The sequence below is a fragment of the Bemisia tabaci genome, chromosome 3, assembly GCF_918797505.1.
Source record: "Bemisia tabaci chromosome 3, PGI_BMITA_v3".
Lineage (NCBI taxonomy): Eukaryota > Metazoa > Arthropoda > Insecta > Hemiptera > Aleyrodidae > Bemisia > Bemisia tabaci.
The window spans coordinates 50,925,363-50,953,063 of NC_092795.1; the positions used below are offsets into that span (position 1 = coordinate 50,925,363).

Sequence of the window (27,701 nt, forward strand, 5' to 3'; positions counted from 1 at the left end):
CAAATTCCCCGCTTTATCATAATCATAGTTTGAGTTGCCGTCAACGGGGTCAATTTTTGAAATTTTCGGGTGTATTTTGCTCCCAAATAATATAAAATGTATCGTATTAGACTGCAGTGTACACTGGTTGTAGGCAACTATTGATTACAATAATTGAAATAGGTCATTATTACTTATCTGCTTTTCTGTTTCATCTTAAAACACACTTTGTCTCACATCTTAGGTCAATTCGGGTGCGAAAGTAATGCTCCTACCTCTCACGCCGCGTCACGCCTTTCAATGGCCGACAAATAATTGCTCATTATTTTCTTGGACTGAGGTCAGTAATATCTATTTATCAGGGTCATTTTTGAGGTAATAAAAACAGTAATAAAGACGGTCGTCAATAAGTTATCACAATTTTTCAGCCTTAAATATGCCAGACTATGAGTAATAAAGACAGGTAATAAAGACGGTCGTCATGAGTTATCATCACTTTTCAGCCCTAAATATACCAGATTATGAGTAAATTGTGATGTAAGCAAACAGCTGGAATATTGTGAAATGAATGAGTGTCTGAATGAGCATAACAAGGGCCTCCCACCGGCCAAGTGACCAAATCATCGTTTCCCCAACGAAAAAACGTAACTCCGTTTCATACATACATATCAAATGCCGCAATCACACGCTGAATGTGGGAGCTGAATGTGGCTTGAACGTGGAAGTCATCGGCCGATGCCTGAATTTTGCGCGTGTCGCGCAAAATTCAGCGACCATTCTTAGCGACCATCGGAAAATGTCGGATTTGTCTGAACTATTCGAATAGATTTGATACACATTCGGATGAAAGTCGCTCGAATTTGCGAAATTTCAGCTGTCGAGCAATGACTGTTGACTTCCATATTCAGCTGCCAAATTCAACGTGTGATTGTGGCATTATGGAGATGTTGCATGTGTGAGGAATTTGCGATTTGACTGTTGATTCTTACGTAAAAGTTCGCTAGAAACACGATGGTGCCACTAGTTTTCTCTGAAATTAACTCTCAAGCTCAAAAAAAGCTCTCAAGTTGAGGCCAAAATCGAGGGGATATCCCACGCTATCCTGAGAGTCTACCTCTACATCAAGACAAACTCTCCATGCAAAGATAGGATATTGACTTTCAGCTGTTGCCAAGTTTCCTTCGACAAAATAAGTATTTTTAGGGAAATTTGTAAAATACTTTCCTTTGAATTTTTTGGAACATTTTATCAGCGATCATATATAAATTATTTGAAAATGTCTCATAACTCTCTACATAAAAATAAGCATTTTATCGGAGGAAATTTGACAACTCTCGAATGTTCTTAATGCATTCTTCCTCAGCACGGCACTATTATGATGTACCTTTTCAATGTACCTCTTTATTTCATTAAGATCAAAGCAAAATCTTACAAACATCACAATTTAAAATCACTCAAGAAAATCCAAAACTATAACAATACACTGCTGCTCAATCATGCAATTTACGTAATCTTTTTAAAACATGACCAAGAAGACTCCAGCGTCAGCAATGAGTAAGAACGAAAGCTTCATTGAATCAGGGCAAATGCCACTTCATAAGTCATACTACAGAATCGTGCTGATCAAATTCCACTTCGGTATATCTCATTGCACACGTATAGTTCTAACGGAGTAAGTGACGGAGCATATGAGATTGTCCTAGTTTTACTGTCTTGATCGCTTTCTTCATTCTTTAGTAAGCAAGAAAAAAATTCCCAGCTGCTGGCTTTCCAAGATCGTATTTCTTTGCAAAGGCTCTCGTAGAAAAATTGTATCTTCTCGGATCCAATGGTCTGAAAGTAAAATCATTTTATACCCGGATTAGCCCTCAGACGCCAAAGCCGGTTCAAATTGACCCGAGGTTTGCTAAAAAAAAAAAAAAAAAAAAAAAAAAAAAAAAAAAAAAAAAAACGTGCTCCGCGGGTTGCACAGGGCCGGTGCAAAAGAACTTCAGATGTAGGTCAACAAATATGTCGTGAAAAGAAAATCAGACATCAAATTGAAAAAATAGAAAAAATTCGAATGGCATGAAATTTTTTTGGCAACTACCCCTAAAAATCCTAAGCTGGGTCAAATAGACCTGACTATCTCCTCTGAAGGAGTTATGGGGCCAGTATATACGAGCTTTAGATATAGGTCTAAATAGGATACAGGTAAAGAATCAGTTGTTAAGTATAAAAAGAGAATGGAAAAAATCGAGTGTCAACACAGCCGAAAATAGGAGAGACATATTTGACAAACTCGTTTTTTAACTTTTCTCGCGAGTTCGAGCAACACCTCATTGGCAGCATAGAACGGAGCATTGCGAGTTCACGCATCGCTCTATCGCGCCTTCAATTTTGCAGATGCAACATGGACATTCATGAAGCACGAGTACTTGTATCTCTGCGCCGTCATCAACGCGCTTTGAGGTGTTTCTTATTTTTGAAATTTGAGGAAATTGAAGGTTACGTTTACTGCAAATGATATGATGTGGCCAAATAAAGTGAAGGTCTCTCAAGCACCCTGAGGGGAGTACATCTAAAAATTGGTATCTTTGCGAGAGTTATTTGTCGTGTCGGGAACTTTTCCTTTGACGACTACCCCTAGAAATCCCAAGCCGGGTCAAATTGGCCTGAATCTAAATTCTGAGGGAGTCAGAAATTGTCTGTATACTACCGCAAAAATTTAATACAAGCTTCAAAAACTTAGAAAAAAAATAGATAATACTTCAAAAACTATCAAAATCAATGTATTAAAAGACGGGCTAATTTGACCCGACTTGGGACTTGTCGTACAAAAAAAGTTTTGGGCATCTAAGAATTTGACAAATATCAATGAAATCTCATACAAATACCGCCCGTAAGATCTATCCTTGAATAGTTTTTACATATTTTAACGAAGCAGAAACGAATCATATTTTCTTTTGATTACAATTTTCAGGCTAAGAATGCTTACGTTTCCCGGAATTTCACCGATTCCATGGATGGACGGGCGACGACATGGAATATTTTAGACAAGGAAATTCGTCCTTAGGGTATATTCATTCGTCAATCGAGATTCAGATCATATACCGATGTTCACGGAGGAGGAATTTCTCCTCGATTATACTGATACAACTGATGTATAGTCAGAATTTGAACGATGTTAGACATAGTCAATTTCAACACTACCACATACGGTGGCTATTGAGAGTATTTGAGCTCTAATAACAGGATGAGACGATTATGGAAAGAAGGATTTCATTAATAATTTTGATGTATAACCCCTCACGGATACCGCCATTTTGGCATCATTTTATAAGTTTTATGGGTACGCTTAAAAATGCGTGAGCAACCATTTATTTTTTCATAATAAAAGTAGTTGAAAAAATCATAAACAATGTATTGAAACATTAATTATTTGAAGTCTTCACAGAAAAATGTAGATGTTACTGAATATGACTTACGTATTTGCATCCAGAAACGGTTCGTCAAAATTAATTAACCTACCAAAGGGTTGTTTGTACACCAAAAAAACGTGTCTATGTAAACCTGTAAGATGGAAGTACAATGAAAATAAATAATAAGGAATGAAAAGAGGGGCTGAATCTGAGTGACGATTTCAGAAGAAGAAAAAAAAAGATCATTAGATTATTTTCTTAAGGGAGATAAAAAGTGTTCAGTTTCACATAAAAGCACAGTAGTAACGCGGAAATAGAATTTTCATCAAGTCCTGGAAAACTAATACATTGATCTCACATGAGTCGTTTAAAAAATATTTAACCGTGCAAAGTGTTCGCTATAAAAAAAAGTCGAAAAAAAGAAGCAGATCCGCCCGTTTTTAGATCATCTCTCGTCGGGACTTTCTGAAACCAATTTTTTTGGAAAGTAAATCTTTACCATGTATAGAAAAAGGTCCAATCGCCCAAAAGTCACATTTCTGGAAGGAGATCAAACATTGAAAAAAAAACAGGACTTTTTAAGAAAATGCGTAATTAAAATACTAATTATTAAAGCAATAATAACTATGTTTCCTTCTCCTCCTCCTCCTCCTCCTTTGTCTCCCCCTTGGAGGGACTCATGGTCCATCAAAGCAGGAATGATTGAACTTGGTTCAAAATAGTTATCCATATGCCAACCCAAATCTTTTAGAATTCGTGGAAAGAAGGATAAAATAAAACAATGGCCACGCATGTGAATAAGTGCAGTTAAATTCCAACCGCTTCTCTATTTTTAATTCTACTTTAAAAATTATTTATTTCCTAAACGCAATACTGCCTCCACAGCCCTAAAACTATGCGGTCAAAACTGCAGTGGCGGCAAAGGAAAGCCGAAAAGATCAGCGGGGTAGCTACTTAGATTTTTACCTTCCGTCGCATTGCATTGCTACGGCGCAAGGATACAACTATTTGAACTCTCCGGAATGCGTGCGGTATCACGCCTCAGTTGAAGGCGTTTTGGAAACTACAATTTTGCTCTAACGGGATTCCCGTGTCCCGTAACATTTAGACCATGGATGGAAAGGAATGACTGGTTTGCATGTTTGTGCGACAGTTGTGCACACATCTAAATTTAACAATTTTTACGTTGTTTCCATTCCAATTCATATTGCAATCGAAATTTGCTCGGATGTGATTTCGCTCTTTTTTAAGCTTCTCAAAGTTATTTTTTACCTTCCTCTTGGGATTTTTTGGTTGATTTGAGTTCCCTTTCTTTTGTTAAATTCCAACCGCTTCTCTATTTTTCGTTCTACTTTAAAAATTATTTATTTCCTACACGCAATCCTGCCTCCAGAGCCCTTAAACTATGCGTTTAAAACTACGGTGGCGGCGAAGGAAAGCAGAAAAGACCAGCGGGGAGGCAACTTAGATATTTACCTTCCATTAACGTCGCATTGCATTGCTGCGGCGCAAGGATAGAACTATTTGAACTCTCCGGAATGCGTGCGGTATCACGCCTCAGTTGAAGGCGTCTAGGAAACAACAATTTTGCTCTAACGGGATTCCCGTGTCCCGTAACATTTAGACCATGGATGGAAAGGAATGACTGGTTTGCATGTTTGTGCGACAGTTGTGCACACATCTAAATTTAACAATTTGTACGTTGTTTCCATTCCAGTTCATATTGCAATCGAAATTTGCTCGGATGTGATTTCGCACTATTTTAAGCTTTTCAAAGTTATTCTTTACCTTCCTTCTTTGGATTTTTTTGTTGATATGAGTTCCTTTTCTTTATGAACAAATCATTTTATGGAAATGACTTCTGTAATTTCGAACGCCATTAATTAGTTTTTCATTACCTGTTCCATTCGGATGCGTCGGTTTAACGTATTCGGTTAACGTTTCATTTTGTATGTAGATTGGTCCCTCGATATTTCCGACAATCCATACTTGGTACTCTCCAGAAGTTGGACTCTCCCGACTCGGAACGTCAGGAACTTGAAAGAGAAAATGCGATCAGTAAAATTTATTTTCAAATGATTTTCTTCTTGTCAAATTACTTAGAGCACTTAGTCAGGATGAATACACGTCAGGAGACGACGTTAGCAGTGGCGTGGCATGCTTTACGATACATCATTCATCTGCCATTTAATCCTATGGAAAAGAATCGATAAACAGGGGGTTCGCTACGAACACCTTAACAATAGATTCTCCTCAATGAGGAAATATCGAAAATCGATCATTCACGCCTCGCCACTAACCGTTAGAATAAAAAAATTATTTTGCCAACTAGCATAGAATTCTTAATGGTTATGATCAACGAGACAAGATTAAATCTTCGTTTGCGAATAAAATTCATCAAATCTAAATTATTTCGTAAACGTGCATATCGACGATGAAACTACCAGGCCACGCATCTCGATTTGTGACGTTGCAGAGTTCCTGTCATACTTCATTTTTTAAACGGAAAACTATTAAACATCATCTCGAATACTTTTGTGATTTTTTGTCTCTAAGCGAAGAAAACTCTGCGAAAATTAATTAAGGCGTATATCCATTGCGCAGCAACATAAAATCACACTGCATCATACGGCACATAAAATCACACCGCTCACTACAATATGTGTATCTTGTCCATACTTACTTACTTGTGTAGATCAAAGTGTACGTGTCGTTTAGTGTACCAGGCCACTGTGCCCAGTCTATGTGTGTGTGGAGGGACAGGTTCATCTCATTACCGAATTCAGGAGAGTGGTTGAACGGAAATAGAATCTACGAAAAATTTATAGAAAAACCCGGTTATTAGCGTAATTATTGCGGTTAATTCATTGTGCTTGCTACCAACGATTGAACCAGCTATTTCAGTGGAATAAATCTATCCAAGACACCAAATAAAAACAAATTAAAAGCTCCCGACTGAACTTTTCAAATCGTAAATTACGCGAACAAATATTTATCAGATGTCAATTTAGTTCAATTTTTGCGAGTTTGCTAATAGCTATTCGTTCTCTCAGGTATTTAGTTGCCTATACGGCGAAATGGAAGATATGAACGTCGAGTGGACGGTATCTGCCAACAGGCTTACGCATGGTCTATTACCTTATCAAAATGCATGGAGCAAGAATAGTTTCTAATGTTATTTTTTTAAAATTATGACTATTCGTGCTCTCCGATAGGTCTGGTTGCGCGTGTGGCAAAACTGCAGCCAGGCGAACCCTAGTTGGACGATACCTGCTATAGAAAAACAACATCGTCTCAAGCAAAGCTGGTAAAGCGATAAACAAGTTTAAGTTTTTCAACAAATAACTTGCCGCGATCTCCGGTATGTTTGTTGCCTATGTAGCGAAATTGAAGGCGAGAGGTAAGTTCTAGGAACAGACCGTTCATTGATTAATCCCTCTACTTGAATATCAGTGAATTCGATTCATAACATAATTAATTATGATCCATTCATGATCGAAGAATTTCTGAAACGGGTTAGTATCTTTTATAGTCTCATACCTTAGACATGTTCACAGGAGGGTCGTCAACAACATCAGGGACGATTTGATGTTCTCGGAAAATTTTATCGATGTCGCGCGGTTTCCATTCCTTGTATCTTTTCCTATACTCCGCTTGCTCGATGATGAACTCGGTTTTCTCCGGTGCTAATTGTCGTTTTTGACAGTGCCACAGTCGTATGTCTGTATCCGCAGACAAGGAATGCCATCAATGACTTAATTTTGCCCCCCAGTCTCGCCGTCATCTTTTGCTATTGCTTAAAAAAAACTATCGAATGACTAAAAGCAAAAATCTTACAGAAAGTATAAGAGAATAAAGAGAAAAAGGAATGGAAAAATCTGTTCACGCGTCAAGTAAACTAACTGAGGTGCACCAGACACCCGTAATTAAAAGTGAATGGGAAGATTTTGCGGGAATGCAATATTAAGAATCGTCGGGCACAAACTTTTGCATCCCATTGTTGCTTATTAACACCGCGCGACCAGTTGAGATCACTATCGTAATCCTCTGCTAAGAAATGCAAGTACAATAGGTGATTTACGTTTTTCTTGTCATTTCGTCGTCGTCGTTGTTTCCATTCTACAAATCGTTCAATCATTACAGTTATCAGACAAATATTTCAATAAGGGTAATCCCTTCAGACCATTTTGTTAGGATTTTTTTTCCCCCTTCTGGGGTTTTTTACCTATTACTTAGAGACAATAGTTATTTGAACTTACAACTAAAACTGTAATTTAATTTTACTTCAACCTAAAGACAATTCTGTAGTGACCATACTTTTAAGACCAATGTAAAGTTATTGTAACTGAAATTTTAGGGGGGATGTTATGTCAGAGGACGGTTCCCCCCCTTTTGTAATTTATTTTGCAATAAAGTTTACTAAATAAAAAAAAAAATTCTACAAATCGTTGTCCTAACAGTGGTAAATATAGTAATAGATGACACCTCTAATAGTTAACTACCTAATTCATGTTGAGTGGATAAAGGAAGAAAAAAAGTACTCCAACATGACAGATATCTATAACTATGTATAAAATACAATTATTCCTGTAAGAGTGTGGAACGTGATGGAATTCACTAACACGCTCTTTTGCTTTTAATTTTACGATGGTTCATACAAAATATGAATAGAACTACCGAAAATTCCACAGTATAAAGTATCAATTTCAAAAAAATTTTCCAAAACCGTAACGCATGTAAAATAATTTAAACCTTAGATCTAGGACACGATTCTAACCCATGTTTTTTGCTCTACACGCCACCGAATCCGAACTTTTTCCAAGAGATGGAAAAGGACGCTGTAAATCCGCGAACTATGATTCACTCCGAGCCCTTCATGAGCCGTAGGCCACATATCCAAGAAACACATTAAACATTCTATGAAACTCCTAACCTCTCGTGGGTAAATATGTGGATGACTGATAACTGATGCTCAAAAACAGATATCTATTCTGTTTATCTGGAACAAAATGATGACGCTCTGCTTAACTGATAAGATGTCATAAAACGAGGCAACTTGTGGAAAAGGTCGGCAAGCTGAATTTTATGCGGGAGAGAATTATTGATAGACAGTGATCAAATGGTATAATTTTAATTTATGCAGTTGTGCAAAAACTTACACTCGTTCATTCTGTTTACTTAATATTCTATAGACTATAAACTATAGCGTCTAATTAGGCAATTTGAACGGTGTAAGAGTAACAATAGTTTTTCGCAAAAAGTCAGAGTCTTGACTGATTTCGACACCTCTATCTGATTTTATTGTCAGGATAATTTTTTCTCTTGGTGACTCAGTGATGACACTATTTCAGAATTTCTTCTTGTTTTTTTTTGTTTTGTTTTTTTTTTTTTAAAAAAAAAAAAATCGCAAACATGGCAATATTAGAGCTGTATCAAAGGTGTACGTTGGAAAAGTGGGAAAAATTGTACAAATTTCATGGATACGCAATTACGCACTACCAGAAAAAACTACCAGTAAATATTTAACATACTGCAATTTGCTCGGGGTTTGCATCGGTCGAACATGGTTACACCGCGGTGACTACCTTAGTGTCGGATGGACAGGTCCGAGGAATCACAAATTTTCAACGACTAAAGGCGCACCGTAGTAAACGCGCAATGCTTGAAGTATTCCTGCGGTCTTGTAGGCGCTAATATGCGTTTGAGTCGACCGCACTGTGTCACTGCGTTTACCTCAACTCGCGGAGTCAGCGTCTTTCAACCGCTCACTGTCTGTAATGTAAAATCATTAGAGTAACTTCTAAAGCATAACGCCTTAGGCACGAAGCGCTCTGAAGGTTGAGCGGTTCATTTGTGAAATTTATGTTGAAAAGTAGTCAGGGAAAAATTATTGGCATTCAAATTTTGTCAAATTCTAAAGATAACTCATATTTATGCAAAAAAAAAAAAACGAAGTAACCTGCAAAATATATGCAATGTAAAATTCGAACATTCATATTTATTGTGGAGAGATTGTGAAATTTATGGTTTAATAATGTATTTTCATGCAGTTAATTGCACAATTATTTAAACATTTTCGTTGCATTTCGCTACACGAGACGGCGAAATCTGAGGAACGGCTAGTGGTGGTGGGTGGAGGGGAGGGGGGAGGAGTTGTTTGGGTGGGGGTAGAAGTAGAGGAAGATTGACTGGAAGAGAGTCTCTTATAGTGGTTGTGTGACGCCAGGCGACAATGTTTGTCCTAATAAATTATCTACTTTTCTACTCCAGCGTTTAAGTCTCCTAATAAATATACGTTCAAAAAGGCGTTTGTGCTGAAAAACATGATAATGCATGTTTTCCCATGACAAATTTACACATCACAGTTTTGACACGGTGATCTTAATATCGTGCTCAAAACTTTCTGACGAAAGAAAATTTGCTCGTTTTCCCTATCATTCCCTACACCACCCAAACAACCAATAGCCATTTGAGTCTAACTGCGCATTGAAATAATTGTAGCCTTACTTACTCGTCCTTCTCTCGGCAGACAGAATTTTTCTCGGAAATAATATAAGTGAACAAAAGTTGAGATTTTAAGGAGGTAAGTTTATTTTTTGGATTTTTTTCCTCCGCCTCCTCTCAGGAGATATAAGTCTTGTTTTGCAGTTTTTCTATGTTTTTTGAGCAATTTTTCTCTTATGCTCTGCAATTGCTCGGATTTCCATGACTCATTTTTCCCCTTAACTCCGCAAGGGCATTATTGACCGTGACCGTGCCTACCTTTTTATATCCCACAAACAATTTTTGCAGTCTCCAAGAGGAGTCGCGAGACTTCGCGGAAACGCGACTGCACTGATAAAAATATTTGTGTTCTTGTGTTACTTTTGGTTAATAGATGAAGTGAAACACAAACCAGCACAAATGTTGTGTTGATTTTGGTACAGTTTGCGGTAAAGGTGGGGTATCGTTAACGGCCTTTTTGGGCCCACCCTAAAATTCCTCAACTCCGTTATTGAAGGTCTATATTTTACGGAATGCATCATGGTTTGGTCATTGGATTGGGATCGTAACTCAAACAATATGCGGTCTTTTTCGATTACCTCAGAGGAATACGCTCTATTTTTACGTTCTAAACTGCAGTGGGAAAACTTTCTCCGTGACGATTTTTGAATTACCTAAATTCCGTTTGATATAGGGTGGTTCGATGACGTTTTTTAATGAATTGTACAATCTGTAACCAATGTTTCATTTTATTGATGAATCATCCTCCTCTAACAATTCAATTCCGTCACGAAGTATTTTGTTCTCTAAATCTTAATACAACATTTGTAGGGAAAAAACAATTTTAAGTAGAACTATTTAAACTCCTCCTCGTCGTCTTCGAACTCCTCGCCGTTTTCGAGTCTCATTTGTATTTCATCAAATAAATCCATTGAGTTCTCCATTGCTTGCAGACCAGACAGTGCCAAATCACTCGGTTCCGTGTCCACAAAATCCCAGTTTTCTACGAAAAAAAAATTAATCGCGTGTGGCTGCCCTAGATTGTATTTTTTAGTGAACTTCCTCACGACAAAATTCTGCCGTCGACTGTTGTTGCGGCTGTAAAGAAAATATATTTTGAAAACATCATTATATGTTTCTGCATGCAAAAAAACAGCAGTTGCTGCAGGTGCAGTACCGTCGAAATGCGATCTCTGAAAACGCCTTGATTCGGAGAGGTGATTTTTTGGACAATGCCGACGAGAATTTGCATACACGTCATTTAAATGCAAAATGTTGCTCACGTAGTAAAGACTTTTTTCAGCGCTGTATAGAGCACCTACAGAGACAGAGTAAGAACACGTCAAAATATGGACCTCTTAGGACCCAAAAGAACAGCCCATCTTCGAAACCGAAAAATGTCACTGCCAATCTTTAAAGACCAATATCAAACCAGCAGCCTCATTGTTGAAATCTATGTCGTCACGACAAGAATCAAAAATCGATATATTGCACGGCGCAGATAGGACTATGTCTTGTCTTATTGTGCCAACATATCCAGTTAAAGTTTCAACAATCCGGCTGCAGAATGGCTAAGAATGCCCATAAACGAGCGTATTTTTCGCAAAAGTAGTAAATCTATAAAAATGATAAAAAACCGCAAACTCACTTGATGCTAGGTATACTAATTTAGAGACGCGTTTCGGGGCGAGATGGCCCCATCTTCAGTCGGCAGCGAACTCGGCCGACTGAGGATGGGCCATCTCGCCCCGAAACGCGTCTCTAATATTAATATACCTAGCACAAGTTAATTCGCGGTTTTTTATATTTTTTATAAAGTTGCCTTGTGACTGTCCCCAACAAAAATTTCTAGTAAATCTATGCCAGAAGTAAGTCAAATATGAGATTTACCAACGACAAATCGTAACAATTATAAAAATAAATCTCTCTGGATAATTTGAATTCATAGATTGGCTGTCATTTAGGGTCCCAAGAGCTCCATCGCCCAACCTCAAAATTACCGACGTGTTCGTGCTCTCTTTACGTAGATCTTCCAGCGCTGTGAAGCTCTTTTCGTCGCTCCTCTGACGCAAGGGCATATCTCGATTTCCACATGAGCCCCGGAGAGCATAGGAGTTATACGGAGAACAGGGCTCACGTTAAAATTGAGATACGTCCTTACGTCAGAGGAGCGACGACTTGTGAGCCGACATGGAGCTAAATATAAGCTTATTAGCTACAGCTAATCTACAAGAACCAAGCATCAAAATACGATTCTGTAACCAGCGCAATTGACTCATGGTGGAAAAATACTTTTTCCGTGACCTCTCTCACTTAAAAATCCAAATTTCAGGTAGGTAAACATCCCAATTTTCGTAAACATTTTAAACCCCGATCAATAAAATGGTCAGATAATTCCACAACCAATACAAATTCATCACCAGAAGCTACTTTTTTGCTTCAAAATCGTAGTTTGCGACGCGTAACCGACTGTACATTTTCGGTCCTCGAAGTCTCACATTTTTAAATATGACGGGAATTTGTCAAGGTTTTTGCATGAACAGGTTCACGGTCGTCGACGTATTTTCGACTTATGACCTCGCCTCCTATACCCTTTGGCCCTGTCATTTTTTCATAACCTATGGTTGCACAACTATTCCTGTTATCGTAAAATCCCTCATATAACGTCTCTCTTGTGTCTTTGATGCAGAAAATGTTTCCGTGAATATTACTAAAGTCCCTGTCACGTAGAGGTAACGTAATTAGTTTGCATACTTTTCGTCCAACCGAGGCTCATCAAATTGCAACTTTTTTGGTTGTCTGTACAATACATGAAGTACTCGATGTAAACCTAGAATCAAAATACATCAATATTACAATGAAAAATTAAAATCAAAAGTATATAAACCGAAAAATAAAATGTTGTAGTGCTCATTTACATGAATTATTTTTATTTTTGCCCCGAAATTTTCCATTCTGACTTGGAGACTCTCCTAGGGTAGTAAGTAAGGACAATCATGCATGTGACTTCCTGCATACAAGCGGCTCATGACTTTAACAATACGGCTGAAGGCTTAAGGTAAATGGTCCCTACGATATCTCCCCAAAAATCTCCCCTTAAAAAGTTAAGTTTCCCGGACAAAAAAGTGCCCCGTTAGGTTAGAAAACAACTTTGGCCGAGTTTCAGAATTGTAGGAAAAGTCCAAGTGCTACCGCATCACATGTCGTCGCCCGGTTGACGAAACGGCGTAACTACACTTTGAAATCATCCCGGAAAATCATTAAATTTTATGGACGACAGGGTTCACTGCAATGTGTAGTTACGCCCTTTTGTCAGGGGGACAACGATATGTTTGAAATGTACGGATTGACGAAAATTGACAATTGACAATTTGACAAAAATTGACGAATTTCGATGGATTTATGATTTTTTTAGGGATGAAAAAGTAACGCTACCCCACAAATTTGAGAGTCTTTTAATAGACAAACTTGGATATAAATTAAACTTTTGGGCGTGCAAGGGTGCAAGCATTTTCAAAAAATTTGGAAACTTGACAAAAGACGCTTGCTTCAGGCGCAAATGAGTTACATGTCAGCAAGTTGACTAATTTTTAAGGTTTGAAGAAATATTACCGGCGTCCTAAAAACTTGAGGTTGACTTCTAATAGACTTATTTTGATAAGAATGAAACATTTGGGGGTGCATAATAAAAAGGTAGATTTTAAAAATGTGTAAACTTGATCGAAAACGCTATGTAGGTGAAATACGGTTCAGCGAAATGATTCATCGTTTATGGTTCGTGGAAATATTGCTGGCGTCATATATAAACTGAAAATAGTTTACTTCTAACAGGCTGTTTTAGACACAAAATCATAGTTTCGGTCCTAGAGACAGAATAGTGTAGGAAAATCCTAAACTCACCCAAAGGCGTAATCTCGAGCCTACTTACCTTTTGAAGATTTTTTTCGCAATCTTCAAAGGATGCGGGAAATGTTTGCTGAACATTTGGGAGAAGGGAGAGAAGAGCAGCAAAATCCAAAAATACTGCACTGGAAAAAAACCACATTGGATCTAGAGTCCAGACTCTTGAAAACATTGACAAGAAAAAGGACTCTTGATTCAATCAGATTTAAGCTTAAATCAAAAGGAAATCCGCTCAAATTAAGAGGCTTGGTTTAAGCTTAAATCTGATTGAATCAAGAGTATTTTTTCTTGTCGATGTTTTTAGGAGTCTGGACTCTAGATCCGATGTGTTTATTTTTTTCCCCAGTGTGGAGTGATTTTCTCCAAAATCAGACATGCTCTAATTTTATCTTTATTTCTTCTTATTTTTCCTCCTCTTTACGTTACCGACAGAATTTCACCCTTCCCATATCACGTGCGTTTTATGACAAGAGCATCAAACTGTTTCCCGTATCCTTTTTAGATCGCAAAAAAAAAATTATTCACTCCAATGCTCCCTAACGCCCAAACTCCCATAAGATGTTTCAAGCTAAAATTAGGGGATTGTAAAGTTACACAATTCCAGATTCTCTCCTGTACTTTCATGTACTAAGTCATGCTCCAAAGGTGAATTTTTATGGACAAATCGATGCTAATGATAAAAATACACCTGAATCCAAATCTGGCTCGGGTCCTATGTATGGCACAATCACATCTTCTTCTTTCCACGTTCCATTGTGAGCGTTCACGACCATAAATAGCAAATACTGACTATCGGAGTAATCAACCCGAGCAGGGAAATCAGCATCTGAAGAAATGAAATTCTAGTTGGATCCTATGTAAGAAAACTATTTGGTATGAAAAGCTTTTGTAGAACAAAAATATTTACTTCGATGGGTCCATTACTCTTACGTCAAAAAATGATATGAAAAGCTTGGAGGACAAGGCGCATAAGTGGAGTTTTTGCTATTCCGAGGAATACGTGTTTGGAGTTACAAAATTACATGGATCCTAATGGCGGGAAGAAAGTTCAAACTGATTTTTTGGTGCTTAAAAATTGGAAATAGGGAGCGAATTTTTCACAGAATATGCATTAAGACTAGTTTTACTTGGATGTCATTCAATATACAGTATCTCAGTTTTTTTTCAAAAACTGCACTTATGCGCCTTGTCCTCCAAGCTCCTCATATCAACGGTGTAAGTCGGCAATCACATAACTCGGTTTCCGACGTCCGAAGAATTCCTGTCATACTTTATTTTTTAAACGGAAATCTACACAACGGCAATTCTTTTAAACTGATGATTTTTCCTCTCTACGCAAAGAAAATTCTGCAAAAACTTCAAGGAATGATGTCAATTTGTTCTTTTTTACAAAATAACATAAAGGCGGAGATTTATAGACACTGCAAACGAGATATGTGATTGCCGACTTACACCGTCGATATGTGATTCTCTCCGTCTGCATCCATAAATTCAATGTACCTATGAGAAGGTACACGGCAAGGAGGCTGGCGTGGTGCGACAAGGAACTCCGTAAGTAACTTACGAGTCGCTCCCTTCCAAATATACTCACTACGGAATCATTATCAATTATTTGTACATCACATTTCCATAGCATTCTATTATACTATCTATTCATTGCAACTTCTGGTTGCTTGTCAAAAGAGACAGAGTTTCTTAAGGACATTTCAGAGAAATTGCTCTTACGTTCATGAATTGAAACACACAAATAAATGGATCTATTGTTAGCAAGAGATTCAGCCGATTGAGTAGACTCTTGTAAGATGAAGTTATGGACGATGGCCATATCAAAAAGTCTAAAATTCGAGATCAAATTGAAATAAAAGAAGAAAAAATCGATGAGCAGCCTAGAGCAGAGCATTGACGCGCCTCGCGCCATAGCGCCTTCAATTTTGCAGACGCAACATGGACATCCATCAAGCACGAATAGTTGTATCTCTGCGCCGTCATCAAAGCGCATGCTTTCTTTGTGCTCCATATCCAAGTTCTCGTTTAAAATTGAACGCTAAAGAGTAGATTCCAGACTTTTTATGTGCGTTTCCATCGTGATTTTTGTGTGGTTTTAGCATCAGGAAGTCTACCCACTTGACGGTAAATCTTGCGTGCAACAAAACCATTGTTCCTGTGAAATAACAGGGAAGATCCAAATTCAACACGCATGAATAGTTTGATTATGAATGCGGACTGTGGATGAGCACTCCTTTATTAAACAGGGATGCTCCTTTATCATCACGACCTCAATTTTTAAGAGCTTTTTTAGATCTTAAGAGTTGATTTTAATCCAAACGAATGACACTAACGTATTTCATCCAAATTTTACGTGGTTTTATACGGAAAAATACCAACATATGGTTGAAAACCTTTTGATTTTCCTAATGCGTGCTGCTCAGCTATGCACACGGTGGTCATTCCGTTAAGCTACTTAATGGTCATATGAGCAGCGCTCGCCACCGACTTCGAGGACCATTAACACGAACGCAATTGGAGGTTGACTATCTTCCCAAGAAACTCTGTGATTTATATTTTGGATTACTGTGGTCATTATGATTTCAGAGCACTCGGACAAAAGCAGACTCCACAATGAAACAAAGTCTGACTATTTAAACCGTCTCACTCGCACTCGAACACTGAAGAGCTCCGCACAGTTGAGAGAAATTCAATGATCAAATCAGAGATTTCACCATTAAGATTGAAAAATCATACCTGCAATAATTAAAGTGTAGTAATATTCTCCTCCGTCAGGCCATGTAATCATTTTGGGCTCAAATAGCATATCATCTGGTCGCAGATAGACTCCTAAGTCTACAATGGTTTCATCCTCATACAAAACCTAAAAAGACCGTCACAAAATATATTTCTTAGTGTATAAGCTGGTGATTTTTATGATGCGGCAGCTTTAAGGAGCTACAAGACCTGCCGAGGGCATTATAGAAAAAGGAACCCCTTATAAATTTGTTTTACCATTTCTTTCTTTTATGCTCTTTAAAATATCGCATCGGTAAATATTGCGGGCTTAATTTAAACTTTTTGTACATACTGATCGAACCATACTGTGGGCTTAGATTATGTTGCAAAGATACACAATACCGAGAGCTCAAATTGCACGCAGTCTCTGAACATACTAAGGGGCCGGGGGGGAGGGGGAGGGAGTGGATAGGGTTGGATAGTTGATGGGTGGAGGTCTCGAGTATTCTGCCGTGCTGAGCAAGAACGCCGTAAATTCAGCAAGATTTTCCCGCGTTTTTTGAAACTTACCACTTTATAAAATAAAAACTGTTTTACCCATGCAACTCAAATTTTCAGGTTAAGTTCTTGATAGTATTTGCGAAAGAATTCTGTGAAAAAAAATTGTCCCAAGGTACACAAGTTTCTCTGCTATGATAATGGCGTTTACGGCGTTTTTGCGTTGCACGGCAGTATTGCGTGAAGCATTTTGGTCAACTTTTTTATCCCTCCCCCTCCTATCTATGTAAGACACCTGTAAGACGCCCCTCCCCTCTTTTGAATTATGTAAGGCTGGCTTAAACCCCCTTCGCCTTATTTGTCAGAAAATAACAGAAAAATCCTGACAATAGCTGCGGTAAATTATTATTATGGTAAAATATTATTTTTGCTCTAAAAGGGAGAGTTACGTAAAACTGAGTTTGACATCCCCTCGTCCCGTCCCAATCTTCGTTAGATCCCGTGAGACAAACTCAAACCCCTCCCCTTCCTAAAAGGCTTACGTAATATTTGAACAACCCCAATTGCACTTCTGCGCAGCTGGTTACATACTACTGTGCTAAGGAAAACGCCGTATGAACATTTGAGAGTTGCCAAATTTTCTCCAATAAAATCTTTATTTTGAAAGATAGTTATGCATATTTTTCCTTAAAATTTTCACATATTTCAGATTTATCTGCGAATAATATTGTCTGAAAAATTGGAATACAGATATTGATAACTTTTCCAATAAATTCGTACTTTATCGAATGGAGACTTGGGAATGTCTGGTGGCTCATATGGACTACATTTTGCAATTAGGAACTATAAATTCCGGTCCGGTTTAAAAACAACGTATGTGCCATTTGTTTTCCTATGCACATAAGTGTTTTTTCAGATGAGACAGAATTTATAGCTCCAAATTGCAAAATGAAGTCTATATGGTGTTCTTCCTTAACAAGGCACATAGCGTTTCGGACTCAAAAGGATGGACTTCCTCGTGTTTGAAGTTTGCATAATTTTACATGTAAAATTAAATTGAGTACCTCTAGTAAATGCTTCGGTGATTTATCTATGATCATCGGCACGATTTTACACTGCTTCAAGGCGTAGTCGATGCTGAATGGATATACCTCCTTCGGGCCCCAACCGAGCGTAACATTGGGGTCCATAGTCGTTAAGTCCCAATCCTTCTTAGCCCGTGACTGACGAGGTAGTTGGGACCATATCATCGTTGCTAGTAATATGCTGAATACTGGAATACAAAATCAAAAATTTACTTTTCTCAAACTCTCATTTAAAATGAACTCAGCTTTTATGAAATTCTAGTGGTATTGATTTCTCGTTTCACTGAGGAAAATAGATTGATCGACATGATATATGAGACCGCTTGTCACGCTTCCTCACCGAAACTTTACACAAATGTTAAATACATTGAAAAGGATAGGTGCCCCTGAAGTCTTCTTCAGCCCTAACATTGCTCAAAAATGTAACGTACTTGAGAACATCCCCACGCAGTCTTTTAATTACCGTTTACTTATTTTTTTCTCCCCAGCTTTCATAAAAAGCATAGGAAGCAAAAAATATCTAAATCGCTGGGTGCAGAAAAGGTATTTCTTGGTTGCGGTGTCTCAAAATCTCTGCCATGTAAAGGAAAAATGATTTAGCTCCTTTGTAGACGGTTTTTCAAGAGCAAGTGCGATCAATGCTGAACATGCAACAATCCTTTAATTTAAGTTTTTGTGTTTCAAAATATATACTCACAGCACTCTTGACGAGAAATAAAAACGTACTTGGCAGAATTTTTTTCCTCGTGTAATCGCGCCTGTGTAGAAATTTTATAACACTCTGTTCTACAGTAACTGTCAAAAAGTGATAGACGGTACAATGCCCAACCATCTGAATATTGTTTACATTGTAACCGGTTATTTGAGGTTTATCCATCATGTGTTCTTATGTTTGTTTTATGCAAACAATTTTTAATCACTAAACGAACGTTGCAAGTTAAGTTCACCTCAAAAATGAAAGCCAGCGGTGGATGTCTCACACGATACTAGAAATAATATTTACTATCGAGATCTAATCGACCATTATTAATCTAGTGAATCTCATTAAGTAGCTATTACATCACTCTCCATCGTCCCATAAAGCGAGGCTACATTTTTACTTTAAAGTCCGAGTGATGATAAGAACCTTTTTAGTCGTTGACAGATCCTCTAAAAATGAAAACACTATTAAACTGATCCAACAGAAGAGAGTAGGGGCTGAAGCCCATTATACAGCTAAGGCAGTAATTTTCTGATTGAAATACTGTAATTAACGATAATCTGAGCGGTTACCTTCATATTACCATACTTGGCGCATCGTTTAGATGTTAAATTGCGGAAGTAACGAAAGAGTCTACTTAAAGTATACCGAGCTATGCAACTTACGGAAAGAATGATTGTTAGTTAAACTGGATCCCTGCATGCTATCGCCATTGTGAACTTAATAGCCAATGCTCGAACGGCACATATACCATACGGTTGAAAGCACAAGAGTGTATCCAAGCACAATGAGGCAGCTAAGAAAAAAACGAGTGTTGAATTGAAATCCCTGTAGCCTCGTTTCTCATTAAGGTTCCAGTGTCATCAACAATTTGCAGTTGTTGAAGATTTCTTCAAAACGTGATGACACGCTATGGCACTAATTTTTGACAACATTTGATCAACTTCTCTCCTCGGTGGAATGTTACCAAATCTGTTGATGAGATATGGACATAGACTCAGAACGCTATCTAATTGTACTGGCTATTTACTTTGGCTCCATGTAAATCAATACTAAGTAAGTTATGTTATCTCATGAAATTTCTATGATAAAGTTTAAAACTCTTCTGACATTAAATAGGTATTAAAAAAGCAGCTTCGAACTTGCGAGGCTCGTGATGGATTAGGCAGATGAAATTTTTTAATGCCTCGTCTCAAAGATCTGTCGTTCCCAATGCCTTTCCTAAACTAGTATGCGAGGAAGAAATTTCCAGCTGCCGGTTTTCCAAGATTATACTTCCTGGCGAAGGCTCTTGTAGAAAATTTGTATCTTCTTGGATCCAAACGTCTGAAAATAAAATAACTTGCATGTAAGATAAAAGTTTTTTTAATCGCACATAGTTTTCTGAAAACATACCCCAACCAACCCTCTAAGGCCCGACTCTATCACCCCCTTTTGCGGATTTAAAATCTGGTTGAAATTCAACAAACACTCTTTGGGTATGTTAAATTTTAATCGGAGATTAAGGCTCTTAGTCCCAAAATATCCCACCAGAGCTAATAATAATGCTCTCTGAACAGCATCATGTATCAATTGGATCATGCAAGCCCTAAAATTCCCGAAAATAGCGTTAAAAGTTTTACCTACTTTGACAAAATGTAAAATTCAACCAGAGGTGATACTGGTCCTTAAAGACTGATTTTGTAGCTGTATCATTCGATGTACATTGCAATTGAATGGCTCAAGTATGAACAGATACATAACTTCATTATAGTTTACGCTATGATTGAATATTTTGAAGTATGTATCGCAATCGATATTTCTCATGATTGAATCACGTCTTAATTTGATTTATTAATGAAAAATTGATAATGAGGTGAAAAAATAATCACTGAACACTCAATTGGGACTTAAAATCGTGTTTCATTTTTTGTGTTAGAACCACTCAACTGGAAACCGGGAACACTTGATTAAGAGTAGGCTTACATTCGTTTTTGGCCAACATACAAATGCATCACGAGAAATTTCGCTCTCATCATCAAGCATGTTCTACAAATATATCAGTGAAGAAATCTATTACCCCCTGAACATTTTTTTCATTTCCTTAAAGTCCTGTCTCTGATCTGAAGGCATTTAAACATTCATGCCAGGTAAAATTTAAAATTAATCGATTCTAGTAGTATCATCAATTTTTTGGTAAGGTTTTTCTATGTAATTTAGATGTAAACAAAGAGTAGGATGGGGGGCACTTCTAAAAATGTTATGTGCACTCCTCTTTTGGCGGATCCATAAAATTGGTAACATTGTTTTTTCTCTATTTAAACCTATGAAAATGTATCGATTCTTGAAGGAGCCAGGTGCTCTGACAAGAATCGATTATTCAACATAGGTTTAAATGGAGGAAATCCTGTGTTGCCAGGTGAGTTGCCAGGTGTGTTGCGTCACAACCAGCCTGGTTGTGACGACTATCCTATTTTTTCCGTGATTGCCTTTCATCATCTCTTTCGGACCAAAATGAAAGACTGCCATGAAAACATGTATTGAGGCGCAAGACGGAATCTCAGAACGAAAAAACAACTAAGGATCTTACGTTTTTGCATCCAAGAACGGTTCATCAAATCTAATAAACCTTCCAAAGGGTTGTTTGTACACCAGAAAGACATGTCTGTGCAAACCTGTAATGTACGAAAGTTCAGGGTTTTTAAATGCGGCGAGTTTAAAAATTGGTTTAAACCATTTGATCAGTGGTGATGTGTATCTCCCACAGGCAATCCGAACTCGCCGGCAATGCGTAAGCCATTGGAGATTAATAAAAAGCGATAAATTCCGGAATAAAAGAAAAATATTAGAGAATTGAGTATTTTTCCTTTAATTGGAAAAGTAATTTTGCCTGCGTAAGCATGATAGCGGGGGCCACAGATTGAGCGTGTAAGTGGGCATTGACCGGATAGGCAACTAAACTAACCGTGCGACAAAGCGTTGAGTATTGCGGCGATTTGAAGGCGCTCCAAGAAAATCCGGCTGCTAAAAGTCATTATCAATCTAACATACGATGGGTACTATTACGATTTATCGGAACCATTAACATGTAAACCGCTTGCAAATTACCGGTGATTACTAACTGCATGCGACGCGACGTATCCATTTATTGTAAAAACGCAAATTAAATTACTATTCAAGTTTTCAATTATGAATAGACATCTTATGCCAAAATTCCTCGCGTTCCTTCTCTCTGATTCCAGCACGTTTAGTGAAGCGAAAATCCATGAATTCCACCCAAGGTCGACATTTTTGGGAGGAGGCGCACAAACATTAACTTAATTTTTGACCTCTTCGTAAATTTTATAACAGTCTAAAAAATTGCTAAAATTGCTGAGTACATTTCTAATTGATTGAAATACTGCGCAACATTAGGTCAGACATCTTCCTTCCTCTTTGCCCCAACCCTTAAATCGGGACTTACATATTGCTGGCCAAAGAGTTGAACCGCATATCTCCGTTTGAGACCTTGCAGACTTCTTGTCTTAATTTATTTTTCCCCGGGAAACTGGTAAACGTAATTTTTTCTTTTTTCTTTTTCTTTTTTTCGTCTTTTCTTCTCTGTTGGCAAAATATTCCGAAAAGATTTTGAGCTATAAAGTTGGATTGTCTCTTTTCAATAAAATAAAATAGGAATGGACATTTTGAAACGCTCCAAAGGGGATGTTGTTTTGAACTTTGGCCATCGATATGCCGATTTTTATCAAATGCTAAACTTTAATAATTTATTACCTGTTCCGTTCGGGTGTGTAGGCTTAATATATTCAGTTAACGTTCCATTCTCCATGTAAATCGGTCCCTCGATATTTCCAACAACCCACACTTGGTACTCTCCAGATGTTGGGTTATCCCGACTTGGTACGTCAGGAACTTTCGAAGGATAAGAACAGAAAGAAACACGCTCACTGGACTTACTAAAATCATTATTCCGGGAGGAAAACTCAGACACGATGGAAATTGCTCTGATTATTTTTAATGTAACGCAAACAAACGATGAGTTTGAGTTAGATGAATGAATTATGAATATATAATCACCTCTGCATTTATATAATATATTTAATGAGCCAAAAAGAATCATGATCACTGATAATACTAATACAGCCTATACCATTAAGATTTTTTTCAAGATTTTGCGAATGCATTTGTGCAAGTTTTTTTGGAGATGAACCTAATTTAAACACTCTTGCATTACTCATCAAATCCAGATCATATTAAAAATCCGATAAAAATGGCGTTGCGTTAAACGGTGAGAAATATTCATAAGCCCAATAGATACATATCGACGGTGAAACTACCAAACCACGTATCTCGTTTGCGGTGTTTAAAAATCTACGCTCGCATTTTATTTTTTTGAAGTAGACCAAATCAATATCATTCCTTGAAATGTTCACAGAATTTTCTCCGCACGAAGAGGGAAAATCACAGAAATTTTCAAGACTAGACGTTAAGTAGTTTTTTATTTAAAAAATAAAGTATGACAGGAAGTCTGCGACGTCGCAAACCGAGATACGTGGTTTGGTAGTTTCACCGTCGATATGCCTACGAGTAGACCGTAGCATCAAAATGAGAGAAGGAAAATTATGTACAAAGGTGGATGGTGGATCTTCGTTGTTTTCCCTAAAAATGTTTATCATGAAGCACTTTATGTAGTATGTATCATCAGTGGAAGGAAATACAAAATTAATCGCAGAGGGTATCTTTTCAGGTGTTTTGTGAAAGTACGAATGTGTTTAAAAATGCATGCGGATGACTTTACCAACTCACTTGTATAGATCAAAGTGTAAGTATCGTTCATGGTACCAGGCCACTGCGCCCAACATATGTGTTTGTGAATGGACAGGTTCATTTCATTACCAAATTCGGGGGAGCGGTTCAAGGGAAATAGAATCTGCAAAAATGGGAGAGGTTTTTAAGAAACATATCTTACTCTTTATTATAAAAGCTTATGAGACACACGCGTAACACATAACGCCTGAGACCCGAAGCGCTTTGGGGTACTGCGAAGCGGTCAGGGGTCAGAATACTATCATACTAAAGAAGAACGCCGTGTGAGCATTTGGATTACATTTTGCAATAAGGAACCACTATTTCTGGCCAATTTTAGAAACAACATATATGCCATTGGTTTCCCTATGCAGATAAGTGCTTTAATGGGAGAGCCGAAGATAGTGGTTCCTTTTTGCAAAACGTAATCCATTTGAAAATTGCCCATTGATGAAAATCGACATTTATAAATATCTTACGCTTAAATAAGTATAAAATTTTCTGAAAATTTGAAAGAAAAGAATCGCAAGTTCTCCAGATAATTTGTCTTTTACTAAGAGGGGAATATCCCTACGTTTATGGGACGTTCTTTTAGTGCCGGAATTTTTAAATGAAAATACTGACATCCATAACTTGGCAAATGTTGGATGAACACTTTGGTATAAACAACTCCAATTAGTTCAAACTGAACCGGAGTTTTTATTACGAAGTAGACTAAAGCTCTCTTATGATTACTACTCTTGCAATACCGTATCCATACACTATACAATTCTACGTTCAGCGCACACAGCGTGTAGATTTCCATATCGTTATACACCGAAAAATTGCTCAGTTTCTGGAGCAGTTCTTGTTAGAACGGGTATCTAAATCTGAAAGCAGTGGTCTATTTTACGATGAAAAATGAATAAAAAAAAGAAAAAAGATTCGAGATCTGAAAGTAATTTTTTGAATGTCCTACACGACATGCGACATGTTAAAGACTACGCTTGCGCTCTTATTGAAATTGCTTACACCTGCCGAATGGAGAATTTGCAAGAAAATGTTTTATTGTTTCATCTAAAAGTGCTTAAAGAGCTGATTTCACAGTAATTTTTGTAATTTTTTTTTATATGTGAAATAGTATATAAATAGATATGAAAGTGAAAAAAAGGAACCACCTAGTGACGTCATCTGGCGGCATTTCCTGTTTAAAAACACGTATTTTAGCAGATTAGATTATTTTATCATATCTTCTCCAATAATTTGTAATCTTCCGTCGCATTCCTAAGGCGCAATAATACAACTATTTGAACTCTCCGGAATGCGTGAGGTATCACGCCGCATTTGAAGGCGTTTTCAAAACAGCCAAGTTCCGCTATCCGGATTATCGTTTTGCATAGTTCATATTCTTTTTTTTCATTTCTAACCACTTGTTTATTTATAATCCTCCTATAAAAATTACCCATTTGCTAAATACAATTCTAGCTGGAGCGCACTTTAGCTATGCATTCACCATTGCAAAAATGTCAAAGGAAATCGACAAGCCCAGCGTGCATGAAGGCTATTTCAAAATTGTCCAATTCATAAACCAAGGGTATCCTCTTGTTCAGTTCACTCAGTAGTTTCCACTGAAACACGAAATTCATCAAATTTCAGGAACCTGCAAATTCTCTATTGAGACCCCCGGATCCCCTCCCATCCAGAGCGTCCGTAAAGTTCCCTCCTGATAAACGTGCGACTGTGAAAGTTAACCCTTTTTGTTATTAATAATTCCTTCCCCCTCGACCTGAATCTTCACAACGGCTTTGAAAACCTTTTGATGGATCAAATTTAATTATGATTCATACCGTAGACTTATTAACAGGGGGGTCATCGACAACGTCAGGGACAATTTGATGCTCGCTGAAAGCTTTCTCGATGTCTCGCGGTTTCCATTCCTTTTGGTTTTTTTCGGTCGGCCTTCGCTTGATGACTAAATCGGTCTCTATAGTGTAGCCCGGGGGCATTGTCTTCTCAAACATCCTGATAGTGTTGATCGTCGTCTTCGGCAGTGCCACGGTTGCATGTCCGTATCCTTGTGCCTCCAATCCGTGAATCGACTTGCAAAGACACTCGCAAACAAGCAGTGCCATCAGCGATCTAATTCTGCCTTCCAGTCTTACCACCATTTTCCCTTACTGCTTTGAACGATCCACTGAATGGCTGGAAGAGAATTAAAAACGAACTTAGGAAGGAACACGGACAGAGGTGAGTGAGCGAGACTCGTGGATTATGCTTAACGCAAGGGAAATCGGGGCGCCTTCATTCTAGCGCATGTGCAACACGCGCAACCATCTGATCGAATAGTCACGTCCAGACGCCCTACACAGCCGTCAGCCAATATATAAGCTGAAGTGGCAGAACATAACTAGGAGAGGGAAGTCCCGAACGATGGGGTCTGCCCTCTAGAAAAGTTGTAATAAAGCTGCTCAATACCGATGGACCCCCGCAAAGAGGGAATGGGCTTTTGACACCCCCCCCCCCCCATGAAATACTTCATAAGCTCCGGCTCGTTTTATGCGAGATTGTTAGTGCGAATTCGTGACGGCAAGACCACTTAATTGCTTAATAATGAGGGCCCCAGATGGCACGGTGGTTAATGGAGGGCATCGGGGGCAAGGCTCAACTTATTCCGGTCATTCGCTGTTTTATTACCTATCTCTCTTGCACTGATTGATCAGATGCGGCATTCTTTGAATCATCAAAGGGACTTGTGGCCACCTACACACTTGCACCCCCTCCCCCTTACAAACATGATTTCTCTAACTATGCTTATTGCTCATGTTCCATGGTTTCCACTTTCCTGTATTCTTCACGATACACTTATTTCATTTCTTTGTAAACTGCTGGAGGCGATTTTGTAGTATCCGTTTCATAAAACGCTGCATGTTTAAAAAATGGCTTACTCAGAGGATCGCTTTATCGCGCGGTTATCTTGTGTTCAGGAAAATAATCAGAGGAAAATGATGGGAGGAAAAAATGTTAGAGAATTGGGGAAAAGAGCTATGAAATCTTAAATAGGTATCGCAGTACTATCGATGCTTCATTGAAAATTAAAATATCAACATTTTAGTCTGTGTGAAAATCAAATTCAACGAAATGTATGATTTTGTTGGAATAGAATGTATCAGATTCAGTCCTAACGTGTCAGTATATCACGTTGCTTGATTTCCCACCATGAAGCTTTTTTTCACAAAAAAAACCAAGCATTACAAGTACATCTTTAAAATTCATTCCAATTAGGTAATCTATTTGATATATACTAGAAGCTCTAAGACATCATCTCGCTAAGATTTCTTATAGAGAAATTAATTAGGAGAGAGAAATAAGCACTACAAAAATACACTTACGCTGATTTTACTAAAATCTGTTCCTTTAACCACTTGTAATGTAAATGGAGAATCGAATAAGATTCCTAAAAATTTCGTTCAGTAAAATATAAGTTCATAAATTTTTTTAGAGACCACAAATGTGAGTCGTTTTAGAACACAGGCTTTAAATACGGTTCGAATTCATGTTGTTGGCTGTATAAGCGCCCAAATCATTTTTAAAAGGGGAAGAGGCTTGCGATTCGTGGACCACAAACTTCGGGAGACTTTTTTGGATTCTAGCATGGATCAGAGTTAACGCAAAACTAGGATATATGGCACGATCTAAACATTTTAGGAGGCTACTAACCTCTTTTCAACAAATTAATGATCGACTCTTTGCGTGGAACTTCTCTTATCTGTAACCTCATGGAGTCTTCCTTTACTGATATGAAATTAAGTGTATTCATTGGCTCTGGAGGAACATTGTCACTTACTGCTGTCTTGTCTTATTGCCCAAAACTACGTCATTTTTTTACGCACTTACGGCTTTCTCATATGTCTCCTTTTGCTACAATTAAGATGAATTTCGCTGTTTTAGCAATTTCAGTGATTTCATCTAAAAGAGTTTAGGTGAATTTTGAAGGAAACGCGATTTCGAAAATTTGACACTTACTGCTCTCTTCGCTATCACGGCATGAATGAATGACGCATTTTTTTATCACAAGCGGAAAAATCGTCGGCGCACCAGCTTTTTCAATGGCTAGGTCTGGATGCAACTGTTCGTGTTTTCAGGATGTCCGTGTTGCATACACAAAGA

At 37.8% G+C, this 27,701-nt stretch overlaps 2 protein-coding genes across 15 annotated transcripts; both read right to left on the reverse strand.

Annotated features, from left to right (window-relative positions):
- Positions 1–1,352: 1,352 nt before the first annotated feature.
- LOC109036212 (protein D2) lies at positions 1,353–8,307 on the reverse strand. 9 transcript variants are annotated; one of them, XM_019050232.2, is made up of 6 exons: positions 8,158–8,307; positions 6,921–7,176; positions 6,068–6,191; positions 5,279–5,416; positions 3,447–3,531; positions 1,353–1,812 (listed from the first exon to the last, which is right to left on the reverse strand). In XM_019050232.2, exons 2-6 carry the CDS (start codon positions 6,927–6,929, stop codon positions 1,713–1,715), a joined length of 456 nt encoding a protein of 151 aa, XP_018905777.2. In that variant the 5' UTR covers positions 6,930–7,176; positions 8,158–8,307; the 3' UTR covers positions 1,353–1,712. The 9 variants fall into 9 exon arrangements, with proteins under 9 accessions (XP_018905777.2, XP_018905770.2, XP_018905776.2 ...); XM_019050225.2 differs by having other exon boundaries at positions 8,133–8,307; XM_019050231.2 differs by having other exon boundaries at positions 6,921–7,187; positions 8,133–8,307.
- A 2,289-nt stretch (positions 8,308–10,596) lies between these two features.
- LOC109030668 (phosphatidylethanolamine-binding protein 1) lies at positions 10,597–27,455 on the reverse strand. Of its 6 annotated transcripts, none has more exons than XM_072298509.1 (7): positions 22,524–22,661; positions 21,343–21,427; positions 18,053–18,261; positions 16,509–16,635; positions 14,455–14,592; positions 12,618–12,693; positions 10,597–10,961 (listed from the first exon to the last, which is right to left on the reverse strand). In XM_072298509.1, the coding sequence occupies exons 2-7, from the start codon at positions 21,413–21,415 to the stop codon at positions 10,718–10,720; spliced, it is 867 nt and encodes a 288-aa protein (XP_072154610.1). In that variant the 5' UTR covers positions 21,416–21,427; positions 22,524–22,661; the 3' UTR covers positions 10,597–10,717. The 6 variants fall into 6 exon arrangements, 3 of the variants coding, with proteins under 3 accessions (XP_072154610.1, XP_072154611.1, XP_072154609.1); XR_011899584.1 differs by lacking the exons at positions 10,597–10,961; positions 12,618–12,693; positions 14,455–14,592 and adding exons at positions 23,556–23,679; positions 25,382–25,736; positions 27,252–27,443; XR_011899582.1 differs by lacking the exons at positions 10,597–10,961; positions 12,618–12,693; positions 14,455–14,592; positions 16,509–16,635 and adding exons at positions 19,916–20,099; positions 23,556–23,679; positions 25,382–25,736; positions 27,252–27,455 and having other exon boundaries at positions 18,132–18,261.
- Between the last annotated feature and the right edge of the window lie 246 nt (positions 27,456–27,701).